We start from the raw sequence: 19206 nt of genomic DNA, 5'->3' as shown, positions 1-19206 counted from the left end.
CAAACAAACAAAGTTTTTGCAGGTGTAAAGGTGCTTAGTCAGGTGTTATGACAGCTACTGGCTCATTTACCATCACGGTGATCAAACCTGTGAACTTTCTCTTAAATGCTGATGTTGTTTAAAGTCCTCGAGTCTCTGCCTCTTGTAGAGGCCTCAGGATGACCTCTCTCCTGTAGGAGAAGTGGGTGAGTTTGACCCTGGGGTACATCTTCTCTCTGCGCTGCAGCAGGCGGTAAAGAGCCAGGGTGAACTTAGCCAGCACCAGTGTGCAGGTGATCTCCACCACCAGCAATGCGGTGTAGATCATCATCTGACACTTGCACTGCTGAACTTTGTTTCTGTGCTGATACGTGAAGGAAGATGATTGGTTGTGAGAGACTGGTTCGACTGGATAGGTGAAGATCACTGGAGTGGTTGGTGGAGGTGGCGTCGTTGTTCTGGTGGTGGTTGGTTGGGTAGTCCGGATGGTGGTGGTTGTGGGCATAGCTGTTGTTGGTGTAGTTGTGGTCATAGCGGTTGTGGTAGTAGTTGCGGTTGTGGTGGTGGGTGCAGTAGTTGTCATAGTAGTGGTGGGTGCAGTAGTTGTCATAGTGGTGGTGGGTGCAGTTGTTGTCATAGTGGTGGTCAGTGCAGTTGTTGTCATAGGGGTGGTAGGTGCAGTAGTTGTCATAGTAGTGGTGGGTGCAGTTGTTGTCATAGTGGTGGTGGGTGCAGTTGTTGTCATAGTAGTGGTGGGTGCAGTTGTTGTCATAGTGGTGGTGGGTGCAGTTGTTGGTACTGTTGTGGTAGTTGTGGCTAGTGGTGTGGTGGAGATAGTTGTGGTTGGTATAGTTGTAGTAGTCGGAGTGGTTGTTGGTGTTGTGGTAGTAAGGATGGTAGTGGTTGGGAGTGTAGTGGTGGTTGTGGGAGTTATAGTGGTGGTTGGCAGAGTGGTGGTTGGTGTTGTAGGAAGAGGTGTTGTGGTAGTAAGTATGGTGGTTGTTGGTTGTGTAGTTGGTAGTGTTGTGGTTGGGAGGGTTGTGGCAGTGGTGGTGGTGGTTAAGGGAGTAGTTGTGGAGGGAAGGGTGGGGCAAATAAATTGATCCTCTGTTAACGATTTGATTTCCTGCCCTTTTAGATCTTCTGGATACTCACAGACCACAGGGGACTTGATCTTTTCAGAGTTTGCTTTTATCCAGAGGTGAAAAGAAATCAGATTACAGTCACAGAGCCAGGGATTATCACTGAGATAAAGTTTTTTGAGTTTTGGTAAATGCTCAAAAATATCCCCAGGAAGCATCTGAAGGTCGTTGTGAGATAGCTTTAGTGTGGTCAGTGACTGTAGCTCGTCGAACACGTTTGCATCCAGCAACCTTATCTTGTTGTTCAGTAGATTCAGCTCTGCCAGATTCTCTTGGCCTTGAAAGTATTCAGCTGACAAAGTGACAAACTCATTATTAGACAGATCTAGCTTCTTGACTTTTTTCAAGGCGGTGAATATTCCTTCAGGGAGAGTGCTCAGATGGTTGTTACTGAGGCTTAAAACAGTCAGTTTGGGCATTTTTCCAAAAAGCACTGGTGGTAGACTTGTCAGTTTATTCTTATTAAGGGTCAGAGTATTAAGCAGAGGGAAGCCAACGAAAAAATCTTGAGGTAAACTAGTGAGAAGGTTACTATCTAAAGTGATCTTCATTAGTTTGTCTTTATGTGGAAACAGATTTGGTGATAGTTCTGCTATTTTGTTGCCCTGCAAGGCAATTTCCTTCAAGTTTGGTAAATTCTGAAAAATCTCCTCAGGAATGTTGGTCAGTTGATTCTCATAAAGCCGTAGTTTTTGCAGTTTGTTTAGGTTTGAGAACCAGTCGGCAGATACAGCAGAGAGATTGTTTTTAGCTAAGTGGAGTGACACAAGGCCCTCAAGACCATCAAATGTCCCATCTTCAATCAATTCGATCTCGTTCCCATGTAACTGGACCTCTATTACTTTTTTAAGGCCGTCAAACAAGCCTCTCTCTAGACTACGTAGCTTGTTAAACTTTATTATAATCACCTCCAGGTCGCTGGGGTCTTTAAAGAGTCCCACTGGGAGTGACACTAATGGAGTGTTTGAGATCTCAACATGCTTCAGGGACACCAAACCTTCAAAAGCTCCCTGCTCAATAGATAACGTGCTAGTGTTCATGAACTCCACCTTTTCAAGCTGCGTGTTTGAAGCGAATGCTGCTGTGGGGATTGTTTCAATATGGCTATTCAAAAAGAAAACCTCTGTCACAACTGGTTTCAGCAATGGAGGAATGTTTTTTGTAGATTCACCAAAGACCATCTGGTTCTCTTTGGGGCAGTCTAGCTCCGTGTTGCATTTTTTGTCTTGTGTCAGTGAAGACTCAAACAGTAGAGACAGAAAAAGAATGATGATTTCTCCTCTTGACATGCCTAGTCACTATGAAAAGAAAAACAAATTGAGTAGATAAAATTTTGACCTTGTGCAATGTCTTTTGTGATAACTTATCAGTAGCATTATAACAAGTGAAATCTATGTTCCGTTACAGTCAAATTCAAAATAAACATTAACCTACCTGATTATTTCCTGTCCCAGGATGAAGCAGAATGTTGTTGCATCAGTGACGAGACGTAAACAAACGCAGTCTCATTAGTTATCTTCTGTACTAATGTTGGGCCTCGGGTCTCGAGTGCGGCGCACTTCACGCCACATGAGGCGTGGTTTAACACACTTCTGCAGCTTGAGATAAGAGCAGGGAAGGAATGTTTTCAGCCTATAACCATACCGCTCTGCAGCATGGCTCCAAGATTACAAAACTGATATATTTTTTTTTTTATAGTCACTGACATTCAGCAACTACAAACTCTTTATTTTGAATTATCAAATTAAAGTAGTTTTCAAAGATATTGTGTTTTGCCATTGATTTGAATGTTGATTTTAAATTTGATGGATGATTAAACTTTCACCACTGACTACTGAGTACCTACAACCTCATGTGTTAGGTATGTTAGATTATTAACCCAGAACAGTTGCATAAACAATAGATCTTTTTTTCAAAGCTTGAATATTCATCACACACTTTAAATGCTTACACACTCTGTGGTATGTAAACAGTTTGATGCGTCTGTTCCCACATCAGAATAACAAAGTAAAACTTAACATATCCACAATGTTCCTGTTTATTTAGTTTATTTATCTCCAGTTTTGTTTTAACTTCCTTTCCAGAACATTGTTATTGTCAGTTAACAATGAAACAAAACATATGTTACAACATTTGTGATTCATTGTTTTTGTCTGGTCTCTGTAATTGCAGGAAGAGCAAACAGTGGAATCTTTGGACTGAAGCCAAAATGTTTTCAAACATTATTTGGACGTCCTTCCAATAGATGGCAGTCTTTCACATAGAATCAATTTCATCAAGAGGAAAATGGATATAAGTTAAACGAGTGGCTGAAATTATTACCAGTGCTGAATGTATACCATCACTGTGATCCCTTCACCATGACCACTTTTAAATCCACTCAGTCTGGACTAGCGATATTAAAAAAAATCCTGTGAAGTCTAAGTGATTTCAACAGGATCAGAATCCTACAAAAAGCAGGTCATAACATGCTGTATGAATAACTAAATCTCACTTGTAGGTGTGTTAATGTATGTATTTTTCTTTCCTTTCCTTCATCTAATATATGATAGAGTATGTCAGTATAATGCTGCTTGCTTTTATAACTTAACCTTTCGTTTGAGGGAGTTTTATTCTCCACCACATCCCTAAATAATGTGTAAATAAAGTATAACTTTAAATAAATAAAAGCACTGTTTGCATGTTATACCGTGAATGGCTTTGTTCAGTAAATGATTACCACAAAGATTGCTCCCACTAAAAGCAGTGCATTTATTCAATGTAGAGAAACATTTTGCATTGAATTGTGTTACAGTGGAGTAAAAATTATGTCTTTGATTTTGTGTGGATAGCCCTTTTGCAGAAAAAGTAAAACTGTTCTAAATGTGTTGTTGTTAGCACAAAAAATCATTGTCAAACTGCAACAATTAATCCTGAAAAATGAGAAACCATCGAACAGAATACTGGGTGCAGTCTAAATTTCACTGAAGAAGTACACTGTTTCAGTGCATTTGAGTTTACATTCATCAAAATGTCCCAGTGTCCCACATAATTGCAAGGTGGGTGTTTTTACAGTTACTGTGTAAGAGTGTCTCTTTTTACAGCACACATTCCTGGCTGGTAAATTTGATAAGTAAAAACTGAATGCTAATGAATTCAAAAGAAAATCTGTTTACTTATTTGTTCTAGATGAAGAAGAAGGAGTTGAAGAGGTTCTTTCTATGCCGTTGAGACTCTAAAATCAACTCTATGCTCCAGTTTTTCCGAGTAAACCACACTAATCAGCGAGCAGTTTCCCTTGGCTTTAAAAGTTCTTGGGTTACTGATGTTGGGTGTTTTAGTCTACAGCACAGAGTTCTTATTTCTGCGGCCTATATTTCCCCGGCCTCTCTTGTTCCTCCTCCAGCACACACAGCTGATGATGACAGTGCTGATGATGACAGTGGACACCACTGCGATGATGATAAGGATGATCAAAGTATCATTAGAAACCGTTCCCTTTTCCCCTTGTCCGCTGCTGGTGACCTCTTCATGCTCTGCGGTGGGTGTGGCCTTGACAGCAGGTGAGGAAGTGCTTCGTCTGGTTGGAGGGGTATTGGGTTTCCTCCTCTTCTCCGTTGAGGTCAACACAGGCTCCTTGGTAGAGCTGAGAGGCATCAGGTTCTCATTTGTCATCACTGCAATCATCTCACCATTCATACTGAAAGGTACTTCACACACCACGAGGGTTTGGTTGGCCTTGGATGGATGCCGTATCAGCCAATCCCTAAGGGGCACAATGTCCTTGTCACACCTCCAGGGGTTCTGCTGCAGGAGTACTTCGTCTGCCACGGTGAGCGCATCTAGAATTTCCTGTGGCAGGTTGGGAAGGGAATTGTTTCTAAAGTCTATCTGTCCTAGGTGACTCAGACCCTGCAGAAAATCCAGAGGAAGGGAGCTGATGAAGTTGTGCTCCAAGGAAATGTTGACCAGACTGGGCAGACCTTGGAAAGTCCCAGCTTGCAGGGTTGTGAGCTGATTGGTGTGAAGTGATACCTCTCCCAGCTGCTCCAACCCTCTAAAGGCCCCAGCAGAAACATAGCTGATCTGGTTGCGACTAAGCACCAGGAGATGCAACTGAGTTAGATTTTTGAATGTGTCATCCTCCACACGGCTCAGCTTGTTGTCATACAGCCACAACTCCTGCACGGCCATGGGCCCAAACACCCCTGGACCCAGACTCTCCAGCTGGTTTTCATACAGTGAGATTTGGGAAAGGAGTGGCAGGTTTAAGAAGATCCCTTGTGTAAGAGATGTAAGCCTGTTATGAGAGAGGAACAGCTTCTCAAGCTTCGGAGTCTTAGAGAACAGGTCATGGTGGAGGTGAGTGATTAGATTGTCATTTAGAGATAGTTCCTCCAGGTTTCCAAGGTCATCCAGACTGCCCATAGGGAGTTCCCGCAGTGAGTTTTTACTAAGTCGCAAGGTTTTAAGGTTAGAAAGACCCTTGAATGTCTCTCTAGACAGTTGACTGATGTTGTTTCCGGAAAGAAAAAGGTAATGTAGCTCAGTAAGAGGATGAAAGGTTTCCACAGGTACAGAGGTGAAAAGGTTCTTACTAAGGTCAAGAGCTTTCAGATATGTCAGCGTGGAAAACCACTTAGGGCGTAGTACCAGAAGTCTATTGCTCTTCAGATTCATAGACTCAAGCTTCTGAAGATTTTGAAACAAAGCCTCAGGAAGATCTTGCAGTTCGGTGCCACTAAACCCTAGAGCACCCATATTCAGGGTGGAATCGAGTGTGCCAGGGCGCACTTCTCTCAGAACAGTGTCTTTAATCACAAAGATGCCAAGGGCATTAGAGAAATCACTCAGGTCTTCTGGCTTCAGAGAGTAGATACTGCAGTTGGAGAAGTAGAGGGCAGTGGTAGATGAGGGAACAGCTGTGGGGAAATCAGAGAGGCCACTGCAGAGGATCTTGGTTCCTTGACATTTGCACTGATCCGGACACGCCCAAACAACAGCATTAAGGGCGCAGAGAAGTAGGACCACAGGAAGGGTCAGTGGCAGGTCCATTTTTTCCCTAAAAAGAAAAAAAAAAAAGATATGTTGCATTCAAGGGTGGTTATGAGTCTTGTATCAGATTTACATGCCAAAGGGCTTTGTGGTCATTATGTCATAAATACCCTTAATTCTTTGTCCTCCACCAATTTTACATGTTGGAGTCAATTCACTTGTCACTGGGAGTACTGTCACTCAGCCTGTTTTGTAATGTCATATGTGTCTGTGGAGAGTCTTCTTCAAATCTAATATGGATACCCAAGTGACATTACTTGAGCACTTTTGGTCTTGGAGACTACACTTTTTTAAAAGAAAAGTTAGGTGTTTGAAAGTTGTGTGTCTTTGCAGCCTCTGCCGCTTTAATTGTGTCCATTATATTTAAATCTGTCTTTTGCAAGTCTGCCAACTTTAAGGAACTGCAATACAAAATCACTGTAATACTCCTTTAAAGTCAGCGATAAGCTTTGATGCCAGTACCTTTGTCTAAAAGCTGGCTAACCATACATAGATCTTTGCAGTCCCGTTTAAGTATGAAATTACTGATGGCTTTGCTCATGAAAGAAAATGAACTTCTCCGCCATAAACATGAACTAAGGGCAATGAGGAGCATATTTGCATTTGTTGTGTCTTTGTTGTGTTTCTACACTGCATGACTCTCTGAGATTTGATGTACAATAGTTGGTAGTTTATGTGGTCTGTTTTTTTTCTCCTCTCTCTCCTCTTACTGAGAGCACAGCCACAGCAGGGATTCTCTGCACTTTAAATCACCACCATAATAAGATAGTTATACTGAAGGCAACTCTAATTAGTAACAGTGCTTCCATGTTGCAGCCTCAGCATTCTTGTTTTAACCAAAAAGGAGACATTAGCATAAATTGATCCAGTGTTGTATTTTGCTGCCTGTGGGTTGGAGCATTGCCCATCAGCATTGCCAGAAGACCTGGCTGGTAAAACACCACGCTTAGCAACCTCTTGGCATCAAAACCATTTCTCCATTATTTGTGTTCAACAGCAATTTTGGAGCTCACATATGCTTGAAAAGTTTGCTGCAGAATGTTTTTTAGAAATAACACCTGAGTATATGCTCAGGTGATATGGCCATGATGTTTGAGTTGCTACCAAAAGCAAAACTGATTTCTATTTTATTTCTATCTTTGTTATGTCTTTACCTCAATGTGTCAGATTGCCTCCACATGTTTGAGGCTGAGGCTGTGTTCACTGTTTGTAATGGCACAGGAGGCTCTAAAGATAAAGCTGTGCCAGCATCATGACCTGCTTCTCCATACAAATCCCTTTAAAGTTCCGCAGCCTCAGGTTGGCAAGCGTGAGTCGTTTCTCAGTGGCTGAGGTGTATTAGGCTGCAGGAAGAGTCTCACTGAGGAAGTAACTTTCTAAAGAGGCCAGCATGTCCCTCAAATGAGCCCATCTTTCTTTCTTTCTTTCTTTCTTTCTTTCTTTCTTTCTTTCTTTCTTTCTTTCTTTCTTTCTTTCTTTCTTTCTTTCTTTCTTTCTTTCTTTCTTTCTTCATGAAACACATTCTGGTGCATCACAGTTCTTCCTCATTTTGACACATGTACTCATGTCTGTTTTCTGTCCAGTGGTGAGCTAGTAGGTCCCTGCTGTGAGAGGGAAATAACTGATTTCATTATTAGTAGAACATTATTTTTGTGTTGCTTTGTTATTTATTTATTTCTAACCACACACCTTCTCCTTATTTATATTACTAATATCAATAACACTTATTAGTTATGACCTCTTATTTGTTCATATTAGGTTTGTGGGGCAATACTCACTGGTTTTAACACTCTTCCCACTTCCCTTTTTCTTTAACTGCTGAGAATGTGAAAGGTCAGAGTTCACATTTAAGAGAAGGGTTGTGTATGTGGGATGTAATGCAAGTCAGTTATCTGTTGAGTAATGTGCTATCTGAACACAGTTCCCCTTCAACTGTTTATGTTCCATTAGAAAACTCTCCTACGTTTAAAAATAAATTCAAGCAACTAGCTTTCAGACACATGACACATTGTCTCATCACACCTCCTCATCCTCCTCCTCCTCCTCCTCCTCATCCTCGACACAAAAGCCCTGAGAATTGTGCATTCTGTGTCCCTGTTGAGTATGAGTTTAATAATGTTCCCATTTGAATGAAAGCTGACAGCCAAACCATGTTTCCCCTCTGGTACATATTAAAATGTCTCAGTCCAACCAAAACCACTGTCTGCTCTTGACTGGAACAGTCTGGAATGGTCTGCAGCACAGTGTAATGGCTAAAGCATTTCCAGTTCACCATTAATTGCTTAGATTTTTTTTTTTTTTTTCCCCATGCCGGAGCTGAAGGATCAGCACTTTGTCTGTTATGAAAACACTGAACCAGCAGAGGAGCGCAGAAACTCGGTTGACATGCCACTGAGCATTTATTCATTTTATATATAAAGGGGTTTTGTTTACCACCACCTGACACAATGTTAGGACTCAAGCCGTCAGATATAAACCTAATTTTGTAGCAGACTTCACTCATTCACTTAATCTGCTTCATATTAGTAATCCCAGTAGGCAGTATTCTGTTCTACACACATTCCTTGGCAAAATCACCCTGATCATTATCACTGTCTTACTTTCTTATCTTCTTTATGATAAATGTCATAGCTGAAACATGTTAACCAGGACATCATGCAGAAGGAAGAATGACAGAACTTACCTCCAGTAGTGGCTGCCGAATGAGTGAACAGAGACAGTGAGTTGGTGTGGCTATCCTTTATGTACGTCCCCCACTTCCTCTTCAGCCTTACAAAACCTCTGATGAAAGTTTCCAGCACTCTCTGAACTCTCACAACATCACATTTTCCTGCTCTTCATCATCACTTGATTCCCTTCATCAGTCAGTTTTGTTCTTTTTTTTTCGCTCTGAGCTCATGAAATCTGCAGGTCCTTTTCTCTGAAGCTTCAGTGGCACTGTTCCCCCCCCCACGATCACACCCAAACTCTCTTTCTGTTTTTTTTTAAGAGGGGTCGGGGAAGCCCCACCCTCTAGAACTGGATTTGTGTTAATGTGTGTTTGAATGCATGTAAGAGGATTTGTAATCTGTACTTCCTCTTCTGGGATCCACATGTTTTTTGGTGTTTTCTTCCAGGAATGGGTGGTATATTTGTGTTTGAGGTTAGTGTAACAAGGCGGGTGAGAATTTGGTTTGGTTAAAGTTTGTGTTGTGAAATTGTTTTGTGTGTACAGTGTGTCCCTTCTTCTTTTTTTATTGTGCATCAGCTGCACATATCTTTGGTATGATATCCCTGGTCTACTTGTAAAAGTTTGTCATTTGGCAGATGGTGCACGATGATCCAAGAAAAAAAACAAACAACCAGCATGCTTGTATTCAGTCTCTCTTTTGTTGCAAAAAAAACTTTCAGTGTTGCGTAAGTCTGGATGAAATTATGTGATGAAGCTTTCCAGAGAGCTTCTGTTTGTGTGTGTATATATAGTATGTTGGTGTCTGACACTGACTGAATCATAAATGTCCAGATTTGTATTTGTATCCCAAATCATTAAAGTGATGCCAGTATGGCAGAAAACACAGCACTGAATGTTCTTTTAAGCAGTTGTTTTTTTTTTCTGAACCTGTTCATGTAAAATTCAGTGTGATTCGGCCACGGTGCTACAATGTGGGATGTTATGTTGAGCAGGGAGTGTTCAGCTGCTTTTAACATTCCTTTGTTTCTGTGAGTAAATCCATCTGTTTTATAACACGACAAACTCCCTCTCTACCACAGAAAGCAGATAGTGAGGGTGGAGTTAACGTATAGAAAGTCAGTTGCCGGAGTGTTTCTGCTTTAAAGTTATAGCAAGATACATATTGTAGAGAAAGTAATGACTGCACTGCAGCAGTTCATACCAGTGTTTTATAATTAGAGCCCCAAGGGATGTTCTTCAACTGACTCATGAAGTCCTTTTACTATTAAGCTGGAACACGTGTAATTCACTGTATAGCAACATTCACATACAATACAATGATAATCTAGCCATACTTTTCCAAACCAGGTGACATGTTAAGAGTTACTGTTATGTTAATTTATGTTATGTTATGTTATCTTATCTTATGTTATTTTATCTTATGAATAATGTTTTTCATGCTGGTTTGGGACACGGGAGTTAGCAGATACACAAACATAGTAGATAGGAAAATAAAATAAAAAGAGTGTAAATAAGATTAAATAAGATGTGTGACAGTAGATATATTAATAAAAAAAAACTAAATCTAAACAATAATCTAAAAGGATACAGGATCTGAAAAGATACATACGGTGACAATGCCTTACAAAAGCATAAAAGTATTAAAAAATAAATGACAGTCATCGGGTACTATCTTCACTTCTTTATCCAAGCACATGTGACCTTTGATACTGACCTCTAGGAAATACAGTTTCCTATCTTAGTTCCCATGCTTCCCATACACTTTCAGTATACATCCCTTTACATTTGAGGAGCTTTTTCAGGATCAAAAAAACTGCCACTGAATTTGCTCCAGTAGTGTTGCCAAGATTAGTTGGTGAATGGTTACAGTCCCAAAGACAGTAATGGATCTTTACCGAGTGGCTTGTATAGATAAAAGCCTGAGCTACAGTAACAGCCATCCCCCTGGGCCATACATGATAATATGCTATAAGGGTAGATTTCCTCCAAAAGATTTGGAGAATATTTACATAGCTAAATTACACTTTTCTAAACTTAGAACTTGGATTCATGACAAAACAGCTCAATTTTAAATGGGAACCAGATGGAGACCAAAAAGAAACACATTACAGAAATGTTATTGTAACTGAATTGTTAATGTCAAAACTGCTTGTCTAACAGTTAATTATTGGACTTAAGAGGATTATTGCTACAGCCAAGAGTCTGCTATAAATATGCTGTGGAAAAATTTAAATGATTTTCAAGTTTAATAAGTTCATTTAATTTATTTTGGATTTGGGAATCGACACTTTTCACTGTGGCCGAATATTGTATCTGACCCCTGCAGTGCGATTTCCTCTCTTTCATGCTCATCCTCTCTCACTGTGTGTGTGTGTGTGTGTGTGTGTGTGTGTGTGTGTGTGTGTGTGTGTGTGTGTGTGTGTGTGTGTGTGTGTGTGTGTGTGTGTGTGTGTGTGTGTGTGTGTGTGTGTGTGTGTGTGTGTGTGTGTGTGTGTGTGTGTGGTGGTGGTGATGATGATGGGGGGGCACTGTTGTGTGGGCTCAGCGTACTGGAAAGGACTAATCACCCGTTGTCATAGCAATGAACTTGGTTGCTGTTCACCAATTCATCCTCTTTTGTTCGCCGTTTGTTTTAAAGTCCAATCACTTCTCGTGGAATTCACGGCATCCGTTGTCATTTTGTGAAGGTTTAAAAGCTTTGAAAAGCTTTTTTGGACCAGCGGTCGAACATTCTCTGTTGTTTCGCCTCCAAAGAACAATGTTAAATGGTGTTATCAGTCTAATGCGTAATAATCAACACAGTTGGTTACAAATGTAACTTCGGTTGTATGAGCTGTATGGATAATGTCCACCAAAGTTCTTGTGTAAAAACATTTGTGTGAAAACTTTAGGATAAATTTAGAGAGCAACTATCTTTTCTCACACTTTATCTGGGGTATGTGTTAAGTTATGTCATGAGTGATAACATTCCAGAAAAGGGAATTATATCTTTTATATTACATATATCATTTTTATTCAAAATGTAGAATGTGAAAATGAAAGAGATGACTTCATTCAAGCTTCCTGTTTTTATGTCTGTTACGATAATGAAGGTGTGATTGTCCCGGTATCCATGTGACTCATTTAGGGAAAGCACATTTTATCTGTTGGGAAAGCTATTTCCCATTCAAGGAAGCTATGGAAAAAATAACCCCAGACAAGAGAAGAAGCAAAAAATATGACAGAATTTCTACAAGCAACTAAGCTCTCTTTACCAAATAGCAGGTACAGAATAAGACCAACAGATTTAAATCTTCCTGATCTTCCTTCATTATGATATTGATACTGATACTGGTTCTTATCACTACTGTGTAACATGTAGCCTTGGCCAGATTCAAACAGATAAAAGATACAGAAGGAAATTTACTTGTAATTACTGATGGGAGAGGCAGGAATAACCTCTTACTGCTATAACATGATTGCATTGTTACATGCCTCTGCAGCTGGAAATTCCACGGGTATATCTGCCAACAGTAAAAACAATAGAAAGAAAAAAAGATTTATTAAGAAAGTCGACTGACTGTTCAAAAATAGCAGTAAAAGCAGTTTTGAAGCTGTGAAATCTCTTCATGTAGTTTGAAACTTTCACCACTAGAGGGAAATATTTCACCTTTGATTAAAACATTAACTTGGTTTATGATGCTGAACATTTCCCTATATAAAAGTTTAGCTGTCAAAAGGGCAAAAGCAGAAATAAAATAAAAATTTGCCCATACTGTTAGTTATAGTGTGTCTAAATCTTCTTGAATGCATAGACATAGCAAAAGAAAAATGACAGAAAGAAAGCTTTATTTAATGTGTTTATTTTAAAGCATAAATCTAATGCTTATTTTCATTGGTGATGAATCTGGCAAATATTTTCCAGATAAATAAATTCATTGTTTAGTTTACAAAATGTCATAAACCACTTGTCCAAAATCCAAAGAGATGTACAGTAATTAACTGATATACAAAACAGAGAAAAGTAGAACTTTTGAAAAGCTGCGGCTATGTTCTGCATTTTGGCCAGAAGAGTGACGTAAACTGTTGTACAGCTGAACAAAACAGTTGCTGATTAATTTTCTTTTAGTTGACTATTTGTTTAATCAACCAATCCTTACATTTATATAAAAGTATGAAGAAATAATTTGTATAATATATAAATTGATTAACATTAGCACAGCTTTGTTTTTAAAGCTTACAACCTGTATCATATAATGTCTTCTATTATATTAAATCTTTACATGTTTTATTTGCTATCTTAAAATACCTTCAGCTTCATTTTTTGGTGTGTTTTAATTCCTTATTCCAAGTCTAGCTGTTCAAAAGTAACACTTGAAGATACATCTAAATCATCATCAATACAAGCAACAAACAATAGTAATCTTATATTAGCTGCAGCTTGTGCAAAAGGACAGTTTATCTTGGTCTCTCATGCACCAGGCCTGATAACATGTTTTGTTACCCTTCATTATGTGCGCGCTCAGCCTTCAGCTTATCCATGGTCTTGCCGAGGCGATAGATACTATACATGGCAGCAAGAATGAGGAACAAGCCTGCAGCCACAAGAAGGATATGACAAAACATGTGGAGGCCAGCCAATGTTATATCTGAGGGCAGATACCAGACATACACCCAGCCCCTGTGAAAGTTGTGGTGAACAAACTCTGGCCCCTGTTCAACCACCAGTATGTCATAGAAAGGAGCTGACTTACAATGAATTGAGTCAGTCTCAGAAACGAGAGGAAACTCTTCACTAGGTAGAGTGGTGCTTACAGTGTGGAGGGATGTTGAGTGTGTTTTGACTTCCGAGGTGGTTGAATCTGCAGGTTTAGTGGTTGCTGGGATGGTGGCTTGTTGGGTAGCTCCTTCAGTGGTGGCTGATGTTGCTCCAGGTAGTGAGGTTGTTGAAGCTGTTTTTTGTCCAATTGTTGAAATGGTGTGGAATGGTTGTGCTGTCTCATGCAACTCGTTCAGTGTAGGAAAACTTGGGACTGTTGTCGTATCACAGAAGTTGAACTCCTCATCACGCAGAGAGACAATCGTACGGAGCAGTTGGTACATTGGACTTTGACACATCACATCCTCTTTGTCTATGACCACATGTTGATTATGTCTTATCCATCTTGCAATACCTCGGATACCACAAGTACAATCCCAGGGGTTGTCACTCAGTGTAAGAGACCTCAAAGCTGTATTTGGTAAGAAAATATGTCCTGGAAGATTGTTGAGGTGGTTCTTCTTCAAATCGATGGTCAAAAGCTCTCCAAGGCCCTGAAAAGTTTTTTCCGGTATATTCTGAATCTTATTGTCATTTAGAAACAACAGGCCCAGTTTGGTTAGTCTGGAGAAGAGCTGAGGATGTAGATGATGGAGGTTGTTGGATTTCAGCGAGAGTTTCTGAAGGACGGGAAGACAGCAAAAAAGGTCTGAAGGCAACTCCCTCAGTTTGTAATTTAAATGGAAATTAAGGCGCAGCAGCCCAGACATATTAGCGAATAAGTTTCCAGGAACAGTAGTGAGATTAGTATTATACAGATAAAATTCTCTCATCTCAGGCATGTGACCCATCAGCTCGTCTGGTAGAGATAGCAGTGGGTTGTTGTAAATGGTAAGCTGGCTCAGCATGGGCATGTTATAAAAGCTTTTTTCCGGGATAGTCTGAAATCGGTTGGAGGACAAGGTGAGGGTCTTCAGGTTCCTCAGTGACCAGAAAACCTGAGGTGGGAGGCTGGCTATCTGGTTGTGGTGGAGTTTAAGCTCCTCAAGGTTGACAAGTTCATCAAATATCCCATCTTCTAGCACCTCAAGCTCGTTGTTATAGATCGAGAGGCTAAGGAGTTTGGGTAAGGAGTGAAAGATGGTAGGTGGAAGGTACTTTATGGAGTTCCTGCCAAGGTTCAGTAAGGTGAGGTTGGTCAGTCCATCAAAAACATCTGAAGCAGGACTAGTTAGTTTGTTTTGTCTCAGGTCCAGATGCTGTAACACAACAAGTCCTTCAAATATTTCCGGAGCAATGGTCTCCAACTGGTTTTCATCAATATACAGCTGTTCCAGAGCGGTCAGAGGACTGAACACTCGAGCAGGAAGTGTAGAGAGATCATTGGATGACAGCTTGACGGACTTGAGCTGTGGAGCGACGTGGAAGGCCTGGGGATGGATGGTGTGTAGATGGCTGTGAGTCAAACTGAAGCGCAACACGAGGTCCTGGTTTGCCAGGCTCTGCTCATTTATAACATTCATGTTTGTGTCATTTAGGAACAGCATGTATGTGTTGGAAGGCAGCTGCTTTGGTATATCTGTGAGGGCATTGCCAACACACATGACGGCGCCATTAAAGTTGCACAGGCAGCTGTTTGGGCAGACCATGTTGCAGGTGAGGTGCGGCAGAGTACAGAGGATGAGTATGAACCATAAGAGCCCTGTGCAGTCGAGATAAAGACACATTCAGATGCATATGATCAAATTTGGAATTATATTCTTACATTACATTATTATTGTAAGTTTGTTTCATTAATGTCATCCAAAATAGCAGTATATAGCAGCATTCTTCAGCTATTTATCCAAAATGCCCACATTGATCTTCGATTCAATTTTTATCAAGTCAGTTTTTAATGCAAATCTGGAATTCAATACTTGACCTAAGTCTCTGAGAGTAATAATCAAAGAAATACGTTAAAATGTTCTTCTCTACCAACCTCTGACTGAAGAATCCATCATGGGCCGTTTGATACTATGATGATGATGATGCTCTGTGTTGCTCTTGGAGTTGGAGCTGTCTGGAGGAGCTGGGCACCCTCCGCCTATCAAATCAGCCCCCCCCCCAGCTAAAATGCCCATCCAAACGTCATCACACCTCCCACTTTTCATGCTACTCCAACCTTGACTTTTCCACTCAAATGTCTGTATTTATTAGATTTATTTCATTAACACGTATGTTACTTAACTTCTTTGCATTTAATTTATTTTAACTATGTTACTACTTTTGTAATAGCCAGTTTCCTACATATCCTCTATTTGTATTGCCATTATTCTCCTTTTATAAAAAGATTTTGAGGATTTTGGGTTGGGACTGTAAAGTCTGTTGTAAATTATATTTAGCTGTACATTGTTAAAAAAAAAAAACTCTATTATATGAATGACACAGGGGATGTTTGCTCATTTCCTGTGGACTTATCTTGACAGGGTCGTGTCACCCTACCCTCCCTATCCTCCGGTTTGTGGACTGAACTGAAGCAGATAACACTTTTTGCACCATTTCAGCTTGAGTGTTTTTGTCTGGTGCCTGTAATGTCACAGAGCAGAATGATATAAAATCCAGTTGGAACAAAATTTAGTAAAAGTATTACTTTGTTTCAGATTTTTATAGAATTGACAGGTAATGTACCAGGAAGTGACGATGTACTATTTACCAACAGTCTCTCCCTGATATCAACAGGTTTCAACAGACTCCCATGATATCGTAACCATAGTGGTTATCCAAAAGTTACCGATGCATGCTGCATTTTGAGTCAGATTACACCCAAGTGAATTTAGGGGCTGAATTTGACATGTATACCAATTCATATTTTGAACATTTTTTTCAATGACACTTTATTGGTTGATAAATTGCAATATGTCACACAAGAGCAGATACAGGGCTAAAACAGTAATTACACCAAGTCATGACCGAATTATACAAAATGCAAAATGGTAAATAATAAAAAATAATATAATAGCATTATTTATGTATGCATATATATAAGCACAACAGAAGAGTTTATTTTAATATATAATTGGGTTTTTTTTTCTTTTTTTTTTCTTTCAGTATTTGAAATCAAAAAAGGGAAATGTGGACATTTACTCTGGTAGCACTCACTGGCGGAAACATTCTGCTCTCTTGCACAGCTCAATTTATCTTCATATACTGTATGCAAAGACTACACATTTTGTATTGCATGTGCACACAAACAAACTGCACACACTGTTATAATATGTCCTTGTGTGCGTGTTTCGCATATGTGGACATCTTGTTGTGCAAGTGCATTAATAACCTCTGAAACCGCAACAGCAAAAGTCTCACTATTACAATGCAATCGTCATCGCTCTTCTTTGATGCTGCTGTTTTAGACTGTGAATGCTGCACAAGGTCATGTTCAGTCTGGTTTCCCAGAGGCCTCCTCTGTTCATCATGCTCTGTATGATTCAGGTCTTTACACAGCAGCTCTCCCATTATTTAGACTAAGCCTGTGACTCAGCGTTGTCACCCTCCTCCAAAAGAGCCAATCAAGTGAACTTCACGGTGCAGTAAATCACCCGTCACTGCAGATGAACACCAAATGCCACATTCCTCCACTCAGACGCTTATTTTCACTGTTAAAAATGTTTAATATCTAAAGTGAATTAGGGTAAAAGTAGGTATGGGAGCTAAGAATGTTGATATGTCATTCAATAATATTTTCAGTGGCCCTTTTGATGGGAAATTAATGCAAAAAAAAAAAAAAGTGTCTTTTTCAACTCTTTAAAGAGTCCATTCAGTGACCAAATCATTTCCAATCATTTCTTCTTAGGAATACTTTAAAAACAAAAACAAAATCACTCCAAAAATACAGATTCACATTATGATTTTATTGTTTTGTAAAACGAAGCAGGAACAGATGTTGGCAGTTACAAAAAATGTTATGCACAATTCAGCCACAAGAGAGCAACATAAACACAAGCAGTGGGCAACAAAATCCCTGCTAAAATAATAATGACAATGATGTCTTTGAAGACAAGTATATTTTTGTCATATCTGACCCTCAAGTATTTCCAGGGAGTAGCTGATTATTTACAGATTAAAGATTTACAACCACAGTCCTTAGATCTCTCATGAGAGCACCTCAGTGCAGTGGTAATGAAACGTTTATTGATGACATTGATTATTATACAACTCTATATTGCTGAGATAAATACAGTGTGATTATATTACTGGTGTGAGTCTTAAGGCTATGTGGGGCTTTGCAGCAAGATTTCACAGTGGTCCTCCTCCTCTTGCATCCGTCTCAGACACAGTATTTCCAGAAGCAAGCTGCAGACGAAAAGAGGTGAAGACTTTAGCATGACATCTGACATGCTGCAATGGTTATGATATGATGTAAATCCAGAAGTACTGAACTGAACTCACGTTCGCCCCTCTTCTGAGCTATGGATTTGCTTTCTGCCAAATTGGCTGTGATCTCCCTCTCCAACTCCAGGTCCTCCCTCAGCGCCCGCAGCTACAAGCAGAGATCACAGTGATTAAAGACTAAGATGTAGCCGTCATCACAGTATCAATACACCATCTATGGCTTTGGTGATCAAGAAGTGTAACAGGTTTTCATTCATATCCAGGTTTTCATTCGTATGAATGAATGTACAATTTATTCTTATTTGTTGAAAAATTTAAACAAGATATCTACACTCCATTTATATGCAAACACAATATATTCACACTGTAGTGAATCATGGCAGGTTTCCTGGCAAATGCACAGTTGGTTCATGGTGAATCTGTGAATATCCTTACCTGCTCTAATTCAGCTAATTTATTAGCCAGCTCAAGACCTGTGGATACAAAAGACAGTTAACATCCTGCAAGAATGTGTTTGTGTTATTTACATTTACAGTTTAAGCATTTTTTCCCTTCATCTCTCACCTAGAGGATCATCCTTTTCAATTGGAATTAAGCTTTTGTGTAGTAAGAGTGCTAGAACTTTGCTCTGGGCATCTGTGTCTTCTTTGGGATTAAAAACATGGTTTCCTGCACATACAAAGCACATAAAAATGCAACTTTATAAGCACCACAAATATCACACAACACAGACAGAAAATGAAGTCATATCCATCCCATTTCATAGCCAGGTATCGTCTTTTAATTTGTTGCATTTTGGCAAAACTGAAACCAACAATAGCACTAATTTAAAGGGTGCAGTAGTTAGTGTATGCAGCCTCCTCAAAAATCCATTTTCATTGTATTTAGGCTCAAACAAAACCATTTTTGCATACTCACCAGGGTTAAATATGCTCCTTCCCTCAACATTTAGCGCTCCCTGCAGTAGTAACAAACCCAGGAGTCCTAAGCAGTAATTCAAAACAGGAACCCTGTCCATGGTACTCAATGTATGGCCCCAGACAAACGCTGCACAATGAGTTCTCCCTCAAGCAAGGCAAGCAATCCACTGCCTTGGGTCCATCCAGTCAATATATTTATCCTTTCAGAGGCTGGGAGGAGGGGCCAGTCAGCCACTTGCGTACTAAATCGATAGCTAGTCATTGTAGGTTTCGTCAGTAAACCACCTTTTCACAGGGCTCATGGAGCGCTTGAGTGAAATACGGTGATCTGACGTTGTAGGTGAAGCCTGTAAC

The 19206-nt window shown here is 39.9% G+C and overlaps 3 protein-coding genes across 3 annotated transcripts; all 3 read right to left on the bottom strand.

The window, feature by feature from the left end:
• Positions 1-3847: 3847 nt before the first annotated feature.
• On the bottom strand, positions 3848-9095 carry lrrc15 (leucine rich repeat containing 15). Its single transcript, XM_056379236.1, has 2 exons — positions 8839-9095; positions 3848-6162 (listed from the first exon to the last, which is right to left on the bottom strand). The coding sequence occupies exon 2, from the start codon at positions 6153-6155 to the stop codon at positions 4443-4445; it is 1713 nt and encodes a 570-aa protein (XP_056235211.1). The 5' UTR covers positions 6156-6162; positions 8839-9095; the 3' UTR covers positions 3848-4442.
• Positions 9096-12720: 3625 nt separating this feature from the next.
• LOC130170908 (platelet glycoprotein V) lies at positions 12721-15561 on the bottom strand. The gene is made up of 2 exons (XM_056378611.1): positions 15543-15561; positions 12721-15266 (listed from the first exon to the last, which is right to left on the bottom strand). Exons 1-2 carry the CDS (start codon positions 15559-15561, stop codon positions 13306-13308), a joined length of 1980 nt encoding a protein of 659 aa, XP_056234586.1. The 3' UTR covers positions 12721-13305.
• A 1869-nt stretch (positions 15562-17430) lies between these two features.
• On the bottom strand, positions 17431-19187 carry uts2d (urotensin 2 domain containing). The gene is made up of 5 exons (XM_056379279.1): positions 18851-19187; positions 18497-18601; positions 18368-18405; positions 17990-18080; positions 17431-17893 (listed from the first exon to the last, which is right to left on the bottom strand). Exons 1-5 carry the CDS (start codon positions 18948-18950, stop codon positions 17868-17870), a joined length of 360 nt encoding a protein of 119 aa, XP_056235254.1. The 5' UTR covers positions 18951-19187; the 3' UTR covers positions 17431-17867.
• Positions 19188-19206: the final 19 nt, after the last annotated feature.

Source organism: Seriola aureovittata, chromosome 6, assembly GCF_021018895.1.
Source record: "Seriola aureovittata isolate HTS-2021-v1 ecotype China chromosome 6, ASM2101889v1, whole genome shotgun sequence".
NCBI classification, from domain to species: Eukaryota; Metazoa; Chordata; class Actinopteri; order Carangiformes; family Carangidae; genus Seriola; species Seriola aureovittata.
The sequence above is the reverse complement of the archived record's forward strand: the minus strand, read 5'-3'. Positions and strand labels throughout refer to the sequence as shown.